General features: G+C 41.8%; 1 protein-coding gene across 1 annotated transcript in view; it reads right to left on the bottom strand.

The window, feature by feature from the left end:
- The window catches only part of LOC121582905 (immunoglobulin superfamily DCC subclass member 3), a 96,508-nt gene extending 90,136 nt beyond the window's left edge, over nucleotides 1-6,372 (bottom strand). The window contains exon 1 of the mRNA XM_041899060.2: nucleotides 6,063-6,372. Coding sequence (XP_041754994.2) covers nucleotides 6,063-6,126 — 64 coding nt within the window. The 5' untranslated portion in view covers nucleotides 6,127-6,372. The remainder of the gene's footprint in view (nucleotides 1-6,062) is intronic.
- Nucleotides 6,373-12,674: the final 6,302 nt, after the last annotated feature.

Raw genomic sequence — 12,674 nt, 5'->3', positions numbered from 1 at the left:
GTCACACCCTGGCTCTGGGGACTCTTGTATGTTGAGCCAGGGTGTTAGTTTATTTGTGTAGTGTCTATGTTTCGTTTTCTATGTTCAGTTTCTAGTTCATGTGTTTTCTAGGTTGGCCGGGGTGGTTCTCAATCAGAGGCAACAAGAATCAACTGTTGCTTGTTGTCTCTGATTGGGAACCATACTTAGGCAGCCTGTTGTGGACTTGTGTTTTGTGGGATCTTGTTCCGTGTTGGTTTGTGTTCATGACCGAGGACTTCACGTTTCGTTTTGTTGTTTTGTATTTTGTATCGTGTTGCTAGTACACTATTAAAGAGATGTACGCATATCACGCTGCGCCTTGGTCCGTTCATTATGACGATCGTGACAGAAGATCCCACCAATACAGGACCAAGCAGCGTGTCCAGGAGCAAACGCTGGAGGTAACGTTAGTGGATGTCCTCCTCGGTTGGGGGCAGATCACGGAGGAGGAGGCCGTCCGTTACCGGAGGGCGATGAAGGGGGAGACCCAGGCAGGAAGGAGAAGCGGCGCCAACCGGGCCGTCGTCGGACAGGCGAGAGGCACCCCCAAGAAATGTTTTGGGGGGGGCATATGGTATGGACGACGGGGCTGCTGGAGGCAGATAAAGGGCGAGTTTGTGGACGAGGAGAGAAGGCCACCAGGTTACGGGGGCCATTGGTCATTAGAGGGAAGGAAAGTGTAGAGGCACGGTGAGAGGTACTGAGGTGTGTTACCAGTCCGGTCCGGCCCGTTCCTGATCCCCGTACAAGGCCAGTGGTGTGTGTTCCCAGTGCGGTCCGGCCTGTTCCTGTCCCTCGCACCAAGCCTGTGATGCGCGTCGCCAGCCCGGCCCGGCCTGTTCCTGCCCCTCACACCAAGCCAATGGTGCGCGTCGCCAGCCCGGCCCGGCCTGTTCCTGCCCCTCGTACCAAGCCAATGGTGCGCGTCGCCAGCCCGGCCCGGCCTGTTCCTGCCCCTCGCACCAAGCCAATGGTGCGCTTCGTCAGCCCGGTCCGGCCCGTCCCTGCTCCCCGCACCAAGCCAATGGTGCGCGTTGTCAGCCCGGCACAGCCCGTGCCTGTTTCACCGGTGCCTGGTCAGGTACCGGTCAGCTGCTCCACACCGGAGCCTAAGCAATCCGCTCCACCGATGTCCAGTCCAGCTCCAGCCAGCGGGACCAGACCAGGGGCACTACGGGGGGGTTGTTAGAGGGTGGTGGTCACGCCCGGAGCCGGATCCGCCTCCGAGGAGGAATGCCCACCCGGCCCCTCCCCTGTTGGGTTTATGTTGGCGCGGTCGCAGTCCGCGCCTTTGGGGGGTACTGTCACGCCCTGGCTCTGGGGACTCTTGTATGTTGAGCCAGGGTGTTAGTTTCTTTGTGTAGTGTCTATGTTTCGTTTTCTATGTTCAGTTTCTAGTTCATGTGTTTTCTAGGTTGGCCGGGGTGGTTCTCAATCAGAGGCAACAAGAATCAGCTGTTGCTTGTTGTCTCTGATTGGGAACCATACTTAGGCAGTCTGTTGTGCACTTGTGTTTTGTGGGATCTTGTTCCGTGTTGGTTTGTGTTCATGACCGAGGACTTCACGTTTCGTTTTGTTGTTTTGTATCATGTTGCTAGTACACTATTAAAGAGATGTACGCATATCACGCTGCGCCTTGGTCCGTTCATTATGACGATCGTGACAACAACAAAAAGGGTGCTTTTTTATGTTTAATAAATGAATGTGAAAATGTGAATTTCAGAATCTAGACATTCTCTATATTTTAGAGCAAACTATAAGGAGTGACCACAACAAGTTGTCTGTATCATGTACAGTTCACAGATCATAGGGTCTTACAGGAGGCCTGTATAGGTCTAAAAAGGCCTAAAATTGCCACTTTCATCATGATTTTCTCAAAAGTGGTTTGTGATACAAATGTAAGAAGCATGTCAAACATTCTTCCTCCCAATTAAGTTTCTATGTGAGAATTGCCAGAACAATCTGAGATACAACAAAACATTTTTGGGCTATCCTTGCATATAATCGCCCAAATAACACTTTTTGGTCAATCATACATGTAGTTAATTAAGTAAAAGTGTAAGTCACCCAGTAAAATATTACTTGGAAGGGGCACACTCCAACACTCAGACATCTCAGACATCATCTACAAACGAAGCATGTGTGTTTAGTGAGTCCGCCAGATGAGATGCAGTAGGTCCTGCTAAGCATTCAAAATGTAACAAGTACTTTTGGGTGTCAGGAAAAATGTAAGGAGTTTCTTTAGGAATGTAGTGAAGCAAAAGTATAAGTAGTTAAAACTATAAATAGTAAAGTATAGATACCCCCCCAAAATACTATTTTTTACATAAGTATTTTACACCACTGGTTGGCGGAAAAGGCACATGTACCGGTAACTGCCAAAATAATGAAAACACTTTAGGGATACAAAGTATATTGGAAGAAAGAAAGTTAATTAAGCTATTAACATCCCATCATGCTTAGAGTTCCAGAAACGAGTAGAATCTATGCCAAGGTGCATTGAAAGTGTTCTGGCTCGTGGTGGCCCAACACCCTATTAAGACACTTTATGTTGGGGTTTCCATTATTTTGGCAGTTACCTGTATATTACTTCATTTGCATATTTTAATACAATATTTCAGAAAATGTGTAATAAAAATAATCTCATATTTGTGTCTACATTCAACTGGTAATGAACATTTTGATATACGTATATACAGATAAAAAACGATTACTGTATTCGGTGTGGTGCCTAGCCTAATAGTATACTATTAAGGCTACCTGTAATTATGTAGTTCTAAGGACTATGGCTTCTGTTGACAAAAAATTTGTCATGCTAGATTTCGATCAAGAAATTAGACTCTGTTTCAGACTCTGTAACATCCATAATGGTGTTTTTTCCTCTCTGAAGTAATAATGGAAATTACAATAAAATTATAGTTTTTGTGTTCAGCCAAGCCTTTCCTTCGAAATGGCTATCCATGTCTTGACCTAAGCCTTACAACCTCACAGAATATCTCTGACAGCAGCCAACCAAAACATTATCTTGATTTCTAGGGTAGACCTTGTAAGTAAAGACTTTAAGTTTGGATATCTATCCACAGGCATCTTACTATGGCAATTATGAATCAACGACCTTCCTTTTGAACCTCATACTATAAACACACAGACACACGCACACACACGCACACACACACACACACACACACACACACACACACACTCACACACACACACACACACACACACACACACACACACACACACACACACACACACACACACACACACACACACACACACACACACACACACACACACACACACACACACACACACACACACACACACACACACACACACACAGCTGCAACAGGGTGCCCTTCACCCTTCAATGATCAAAGCAATAAGCTGACCCACAGACTAAATCACTACACCATTAAGATGATATTGACAATAAATATGTACTAACAATGGTCCCACCATAAGCTGTAAGAAAATGTATATTTTATACAAATTACACCTGTGTTTGCATTGTGATGATGACTCACACTGGCCAATGCAGTAACTCCCACCTGCTTCAATCAACAATATTCCTACGTCTAGTTCCCTCTAAAAGGTAGTCCGGCGGTCTGACATGTGTCCATAACATTGTCAACACATGGTCATTCCCTATGGGATATGTGCACCTGAGGTCTCTGTGTAGACTACTCATCAATATCTTTCACCAAACCAACATAGAAGAATAACAGTAGTGTGTGCAGGCTATGGCTAGCCTATCAAATTATATTACAGGGTCTAAGACGAAGCTCACAAGAATAACACAAGTAATCAACAATCTCATCCTTATAGTGAATGTGACTAACAAAATCAATTGTTTCAAGATGCAAATCCAAACAACCAATAACAAAGCTTTATGCTAATTGAGAGACGTTGCTGTTGCTCAGCCAATACGATTTTTTTGTTGCTGTTGTTGTTGTTGTTGCTATTTGTCATTATTTTGAACAAACATCTAACAGTGCACAGCTTTCTGGTCATCCCTTGCAGAATGAAAACAAAAGACAGACTGTTCTACTCAAGCTTCACTGCAGCTTCTAACCATACACCTTCTTACCTCAGTGGTTCTGTGGTCTTCCTCATATTGACTGAAACTTTAAACGCCACAAAAAGTATTTGCAGGATTCGTGAAACAAATCAATTGAAGCTATTTGATTTCTCTCAGATGTGGCAGCTAGAATACATCACAACAACTCCCCTATAAATCACTCACTAGCCACACACAAATAACCCAAAGGCCTCAAATATAAAATGTATGCATCATGTTTACTCCTTCACTCCTCCTTCCTTACTCCTTCACTCCTCCTTCCTTCCTCCTTCACTCCTCCTTCCTTACTCCTTCACTCCTCCTTGCTTACCCTCCATACTGCTCCAGTCTTTACTGGAAATGTGATTACATGGGTGGTGGGCTCCTGTGGGTCTCTATGGCATGATGCTCATCATAAAAGCATCCCTCTATCCGGGTTACATGCTGGGAAATGGGGCCTCGCATTGAGGGACTAAAAACTATTCAATCATACTGAACAAAGGAGCCAAGAACATTTTAAAAAGAAGTTCATCTGTACAAATATTCTCCTCAGCAGGCAATAACTGCTGTCTTTTTTATTCATTCTCACAGCAATAAATTGACTACACAAAGACTCAGTCAATCAAAGCTATCTCCACCTATGACAGATGATAAGTGCAGCAGTGTTCAGTGCTCTGATAAAAAAAAGGCTAATATGCTCTATGCAGACAAGTGCAAGTATGAACTGTCCAAACATCATTGTTATTATGTCAAATGTTTCATATTTAGTTTTAGATTTATCACATTTTAGATGAATAACACAAAATACCTACCTACACAATATTGAAATGTACTATTCATAAGCGTTAGGGAAAGGGAGGCAGAGGGAAAGCAGAAAATATTGGGAATGGCAATAGAATGGAATTAAAAAAGTAATAACATTCCATCAATGCATAAAATGCTGGTTTGTGTGCATCAATGGTAAGGATTCATAGTGACCACAGCCAAGAAAGAAAGGAATGAGATACTAGTCTTTCGGGCACTCTTTGGCACAGAGAGTGTATTTGGCACAAACCAACACAACAGGACACACATGCACGCACACACACAAACACACCTAAGAACCACATGGACCATAATGGGTATAAACCATTATCATTCTTATTTTTAATACATTAAATTCATAGGATGGCCTACTTAAACATCATAAAATCAAAATAATCTCATAACCTATTGTTATTATTATTATTATTATTATTATTGTTAGGCCTATTATTAGGCTATTATTATCAATATCATCATAATTATGATAATTATTAGCCTACCACTTTTTCTTGGTTCACGTCGTAGGCTACAATGGTAGGAGCCTATCATCATCATCGTCATCATCATCTGTCTATATCATTTTTTATATAGTTATTATACAATTATGCAACAGACCCTATGTGGGTTAACCTACGTGTTTTCTAGGACGTAGGCTACTGCACGTGGTTACAGTACAATAAAATCATAGGGCGCATGGATTAAATAATATTTTTTTAAGCAACAACCGTGTTGTTATATAGGCTAATATGAGAATATTTTCAAAGAGGGTCAAACAAGTTCGTGCCAGCTACACATCATCATGGACTCAAGTGTGAGATCCTTGATATAGAAATATCGGTTTCTAAATTCCATTGGCACACATTCACAAACACACTCATATAATACACATGCTGCATGGAACCGAATTCCCCAAATGAAGATGAACGTTCAAGGTATAAACGCAAGAGAAGAATATGGTCAAGTTCACGGCCAGCAGAGATAGTCAGTGCTCCTATAGTTTCATTCAACCATGTCTGCAGCCGAGACGGTATAGAAATATATAGGGCTAGATATTATGCACTATCTTTGGTCTGCAGCACCAGCTTCTGATACGGGTAAAAGGCGGTTCCGTTCCTAAAAGGTGTTATCATGCAGAGGTAGTAGTAGCCTAGAAATGATATCAATAAACACTTACCGACTAAAGCGTTGAGGAGTAATGCAAAAAAGCATGGAACAAGGCAGCGCCTTCTGGTAGCCATTTAATCACTTTGAAATATATTACGATACTTGAAAAAACAACGTGAGGCGATCCGAAGAAAACAGACATACAGCTAACTCTTTATGTAGAACTTGCTTGCGCCATTTTGCACATCTATCAGGAATCTGTCAGCATCTCGTGCTCTCTCCTCCTCTACCGCTGCCTCACACACATATCCATGTTGTAGCTTTTATCACGAACTACACTTCTCTTCCATCTGTCTCCCCTCCTCCATCTATTGCATTCGCTTTTGAAGGAGTCTCTACTCTGAGAACAAAAGCGACCAGACCGCTGCACTCACAAGGCAAATAGTAAAGCCCCTATTAAGCTATGTTTAGATTGCAAGTGGATTTATATTAAAAATATATATTATACCATAATTGTTACTATTATACCACTGTATCCAAATAATTGATTCCCATTTTTATAGGCTAAGCCAAATGTATAAACGTTTGCTAGTTGTAGCCTAACATTAAGTTCATGTTTTCTAATGTGTAGTTTAGGTCTATAATAATACTATAATAAAAATAATAATACTTAATGTTATGAATAATATTATAACAATGCTGTTATCTGTTGAGTTGTATTACTATTATTATTAAATATAATAATACATCATGTTAGTCAAAGGGCAAATAACTGAAATATAATTTTTGGTGAAGGTGTAAAAATGTGAAATGAATACAACATGCTTTTTGTTGAAGGTGTTAAAATGTGAAATGAAAACGGCAATGTCAAAGTGCGCACACAAATCACCCCTTTTGCTGCTCGACATTTCCAGTGATTTATTGTGCATCAATTATTGTGGACCACTTTTGGACCACACCATGGAAAAAAACGATGCTACATGGTCGACCAAGAGGAGATGAGTGACATCTAACGGTGAAGAACATTGTTGCAACTTATCAGCACAGCATCATTAGGTAGAATTCCCCAATAGAAGCGCGGTTATAGCCTGGTTGCCGCCTCTGTTCAGCCAGTAGACTACATGTTGCACTCCTTGCCACTCCTGTCATTTGCCAAAGTACAGTGTGTGTGTTGGCTAATTCTCTCTATGTCCATTCAGAAAGTTTCCTTAAGAGAGGGACAAATAATAGTTAACTGAAATTAGCATAACAACATTGTAAAAATGTAAGCAAGTCATGATGATCTGCATGTGCGAGGAATGAAATGACAGGTGAGTTTTGTGTTTCTTTCCTCTCATTAATGGGATGCAACTGAAGCAAACGTAGCTCGATTAAATCTTGTAGGCTAATATTTTTCCATATATCATTATTTCTCTCTCATTACGGAGTCCTCTCTAGCCATTTTAAACAACGTGATCTTGCATTGACACTGCCTCTTCAGAACGGTATTGTTTGTTGTTCTTAAAATTCTAATTCTATATTGTGCCAAGTTTGCGCGCACCCCATCTTCCATAACGTTGTCATGGAACACATTAATGTTGTTTCCAACCATATAATTAAGAATTATAAGAATTTAATAGGATCTCTATGTTTCCAACTACCAATCAGCAACTGCACGGTAAATCCGGCTGCATATTGAACGAAAGGCCAGTCTCTTTGGCAAATGACAAGAGTGGAAAGAAGTGGAATGTTTGCTAAAAAGACCGGTATCCAGACTACCTTTACTGTAATTGTAGGCAATCTTAGAATGTGACATTTCAGAATATGTTGCGAGTAGGCCTAGATTATATGCCTATAGGTAAAGTAGCCTGTAAATTAACAGCGGTGTACTGCTATATTTATCTATAGCATACTGTAGGCCTAACCTATGGCCCAGGTAGGCTCAATCACATTTTGGCATAAAAAATGTAAATATGCCTATTCATGGACTTTGTTTACTCTTTAGTGTAGCTCTGTCCACTTTCATTAATTTCATGATAATATTGTATCTTTAATCTCCATCTACCCAAAACACAACAAAAGGCTTTTATATAGGCCTACCAAAGGTGTTATCCTAATCCATTATGTCACTATGTGTAAGGCAATCATACTATGCAAACGAAATTGTCATTAGTTATCCTTAGCAATGGACAGGTTTAATTTTCTTAATAGGCCCACCTCTTACGGTGTGATTGCAATCTTAGAGGTTCTAATTTACATCTTATTAACCCCCCTCTCTTGTTCTAAGCGCCTGGTGCCTCTTGAGGTAGCCTAATGGAACCAAGTAATAGACCTACTGTAGGTCTGCAACATTAACTGACTGTCATGTGTAGGAGGGGATACATGTGTGAAATGTTCAACGATAAAGCCTCTGTTTTTCTCGAAGGTGAACTATTGTAATCACAAAACCACACATACCTCCTAAAGAAGTCTCGAGGTATTGCTCGCCTGAGGTAGAGTACCTTATGATAAGCTGTAGACCACATTATCTACCAAGAGAGTTCTCATCTATATTATTCGTAGCCATCTATTTACCACCACAAACAGATGCTGGCACTAAGACCTCAATCAACAAGCTGTATAAGGCCATAAGCAAACAAGAAAATGCTCATCCAGAAGTGGCGCTCCTAGTGGCCGGGGATATTAATACAGGCAAACTTAAATCCATTTTACCTAATTTCTACCAGCATGTCACATGTGCAACCAGAGGGTAAAAAACTATAGACCACCTTTACTCCACAGACAGAGATACATACAAAGCTCTCCCTCCCCTCCATTTGGCAAATCTGACCATAATTCTATCCTCCTGATTCCTGCTTACAAGCAAAAACTAAAGCAGGAAGTACCAGTGACTCACTCAATACGGAAGTGGTCAGATGACGCGGATGCTACGCTACAGGACTGTTTTGCTAGCACAGACTGGAATATGTTCCAGGATTCATCCAATGGTATTGAGGAGTATACCACCTCAGTCATCGGCTTCATCAATAAATGCATCGACAACGTCGTCCCCACAGTGACCGTACGTACATATCCCAACCAGAAACCATGGATAACAGGCAACATCCGCATCAAGCTAAAGGCTAGAGCTGCCGCTTTCAAGGAGCGGGACACTAATCCGGATGCTTATAAGATATCCCGCTACGCCCTCAGACAATCCATCAAACAGGCAAAGAGTCAATACAGGATTAAGATTGAATCCTACTACACCGGCTCTAACACTCGTCGGATGTGGCAGGGCTTGAAAACTATTACAGACTACAAAGGGAAACCCAGCCGCGAGCTACCCCGTGACACGAGCCTACCAGACGAGCTAAATGCCTTTATGCTCGCTTCGAGGCAAGCAACACTGAAGCATGCATGAGAGCACCAGCTGTTCTGGACGACTGTGTGATAACCCTCTCGGTAGCCGATGTGAGCAAGACCTTTAAACAGGTCAACATTCACAAAGCCACGGGGCCAGATGGATTACCAGGATGTGTACTCAAAGCATGCGTGGACCAACTGGCAAGTGTCTTCACTGACATTTTCAACCTCTCCCTGACCGAGTCTGTAATACCTACATGTTTCAAGCAGACCACCATAGTCCCTGTGCCCAAGGAAGCGAAGGTAACCTGCCTAAATGATTTCCGCCCTGTAGCACTCACGTCGGTAGCCATGAAGTGCTTTGAAAGGCTGGTCATGGCTCACATCAACAGCATCATCCCGGATACCCTAGACCCACTCCAATTCGCATACCGCCCCAACAGATCCACAGATGACGCAATCTCAATCGCACTCCACACTGCCCTTATGAAAAATGGCCAGTATGAAAAATGAATGCACTCACTAACTGTAAGTCGCTCTGGATAATAGCGTCTGCTAAAATGACTAAAAATGTAGAAAATGTATGTGAGAATGCTGTTCATTGACTACAGCTCAGCGTTCAACACCATAGTGACCACAAAGCTCATCACTAAGCTAAGGACCCTGGGACTAAACACCTTCCTCTGCAACTGGATCCTGGACTTCCTGACGGGCCGCCCCCAGGTGGTAAGGGTAGGCAACAACACGTCTACCACACTGATCCTCAACCCTCAGGGGTGCGTGTTTAGTCCCCTCCTGTATTCCCTGTTCACCTTACGACTGTGTGGCCAAACATGACTCCAACACCATCATTAAGTTTGCTGACGACACAACAGTGGTAGGCCTGATCACTGACAATGAGACAGCCTATAGGGAGGAGGTCAGAGACCTGGCAGTGTGGTGCCAGGACAACAACCTCTCCCTCAATGTGAGCAAGACAAAGGAGCTGATCGTGGACTACAGGAAAAGGCGGGCCGAACAGGCCCCCATTAACATCAACGGGGCTGTAGTGGAGCGGGTCGAGCGTTTCAAGTTCCTTGGTGTCCACATCACCAACGTACTATCATGGTCCAAACACACCAAGACAGTCGTGAAGAGGGCACAACAACACCTTTTCCCCCTCAGGAGACTGAAAAGATATGGCATGGGTCCCCAGATCCTCAAAAAAGTTCTACAGCTACACCATTAAGAGCATCCTGACCGGTTGCATCACCGCCTGGTATGGCAACTGCTCGGCATCTGACCGTAAGGCGCTACAGAGGGTAGTGCGTACGGCCCAGTACATCACTGGGGCCAAGCTTCCTGCCATCCAGGACCTATATACTAGGCGGTGTCAGAGTGGCGCAGTGGTCTAAGGCACAATCCAGGCTCTGTCGTAGCCGGCCGCGACCGAGTAACCCATGGGGCGGCGCACAATTGGCCCAGCGTCGTCCAGGATAGGGGAGGGAATGGCCGGCAGGGATGTAGCTCAGTTGGTTGAGCATGGCGTTTGCAACGGCAGGGTTGTGGGTTCCATTCCCACGGGGGGCCAGTAAAAAAATTAATATATATATATATATATATATATATATATATATATATATATATATTTTAAAAAAAGAATAAAAAAAGACACCAAAAAAAAAGAATGATGTATGCACTCACTAACTGTAAGTCAGTCCTTATATTATCTCCAATGTATCTTCCATGTAAAAAACCTGTCTGATTAGAATGAATAATATCCGACAATACCTTTTTAATTCTATGCGCTATACATTTTGCTAGAATTTTTGCATCACAACACTGAAGTGTAAGGGGCCTCCAATTTTTTTTTATGGACTGGATCTTTATATTTTCCACTTGTATCCTGTTTCAGTAATAATGAGATCAGACCTTCTTCTTGAGTGTCAGATAATCTACCATTTACATAGGAGTGGTTAAAACATGCTAATAACGGTCCTCTTAGTTTATCAAAAAAGGTTTGGTATACCTCGACTGGTATGCCATCCAACCCTGGAGTTTTCCCGGACTTAAAGTATTTAATTGCATCCAGAAGTTCCTCCTCTGTAATTTCACCTTCACACGAGTCTTTCTGTATGGCTGTTAATTTTACATTATCAATAGAAAAATAATCTACAATTAGCTTCAGTTAGAGGAGATGGAGGCGACTGAAAAGAAAACATATGCTTAAAGTACTTTGTTTCCTCCTTCAAAATATCATTTGGTGAATCATGGGTGACTCTGTCAATTGTAACCAGTTCCATTAAGTTATTTTTGGTAGCATTCCTATGTTGAAGATTAAAAAAGAATTTTGTGCATTTTTCCCCATATTCCATCCAGTTTGCTTTATTTTTATAATATATTACACTTGATCTTTCTTGAATAAGTTTCTCCATTTCTTTTTGTTTTTCCTCTAATTTATTCTGAGCCTCTATGTTACAGTTTTTATTGCCATCTATCTGTTCTGTTAGACTTTCTATTTCCTTTGTTAGTATAAACTCTTTTGACCTAAATTGCTTTTGTTTTCGAAATGAGTACTGAATTGCATGGCCTCTAAAGACACATTTAAAGGTGTCCCATACAATAAGTGGATTTGCTGTACCTATGTTATGTCGGAAAAAGTCAGTTATAAATTCCTTTGTTCTAATTATAAATAAATTATCATCCAATAGGCTTTGATTACATTTCCAATATCCTCGCCCACGTGGAAATTCAGTAAGAGTAATGTATATGCCAATTATATGATGGTTGACCGCATTCTGTCCCCTATCAACACTTTTTAAACTTTTGGTGCCAACGAGAATGAGATAAGAAAGAAGTCAATACGACTAGCTTGATTGAGTCTCCGCCATGTATATCTCACTAGATCAGTATATTTAAGCCTCCTTATATCTACTAGTTCTAATGTATCCATGACATTCACAATTTCCTTAAGAGCATGTGGGTGATTGTTTGTGGTGTGATTTCCTTTACAGTCCATTGAGCTATTTAAAACAGTATTATAATCCCCCACCATAATAATATTGTCTTGAATTGCTTGCAGGGTTGATAATTTATTATATATATTGTCGAAGAAGTGTGGATCATCATTATTTGGTCCGTAAAGGTTAATGAGCCATATCTGTTTATGGTCCAATAACATATTTAAAATAATCCATCTACCTTGCGTATCTATTTGGACAATTTGCACATTCGGATCGAAATTACTATTAATTAATATCATCACCCCTTTTGAATTTCTTTACCCATGGGAGAAGTATATGTGTGGAGTCCCATGGAGTGTGTGGAGTCGTCGGGAGAGGTTGTGTTTTTCTCTAGCAGGAGGTAAGCTTGGCTTCTC

Source organism: Coregonus clupeaformis, chromosome 15 (genome assembly GCF_020615455.1).
Source record: "Coregonus clupeaformis isolate EN_2021a chromosome 15, ASM2061545v1, whole genome shotgun sequence".
Classification (NCBI taxonomy): Eukaryota; Metazoa; Chordata; class Actinopteri; order Salmoniformes; family Salmonidae; genus Coregonus; species Coregonus clupeaformis.
This window is presented reverse-complemented; position numbering and strand designations above follow the sequence as displayed.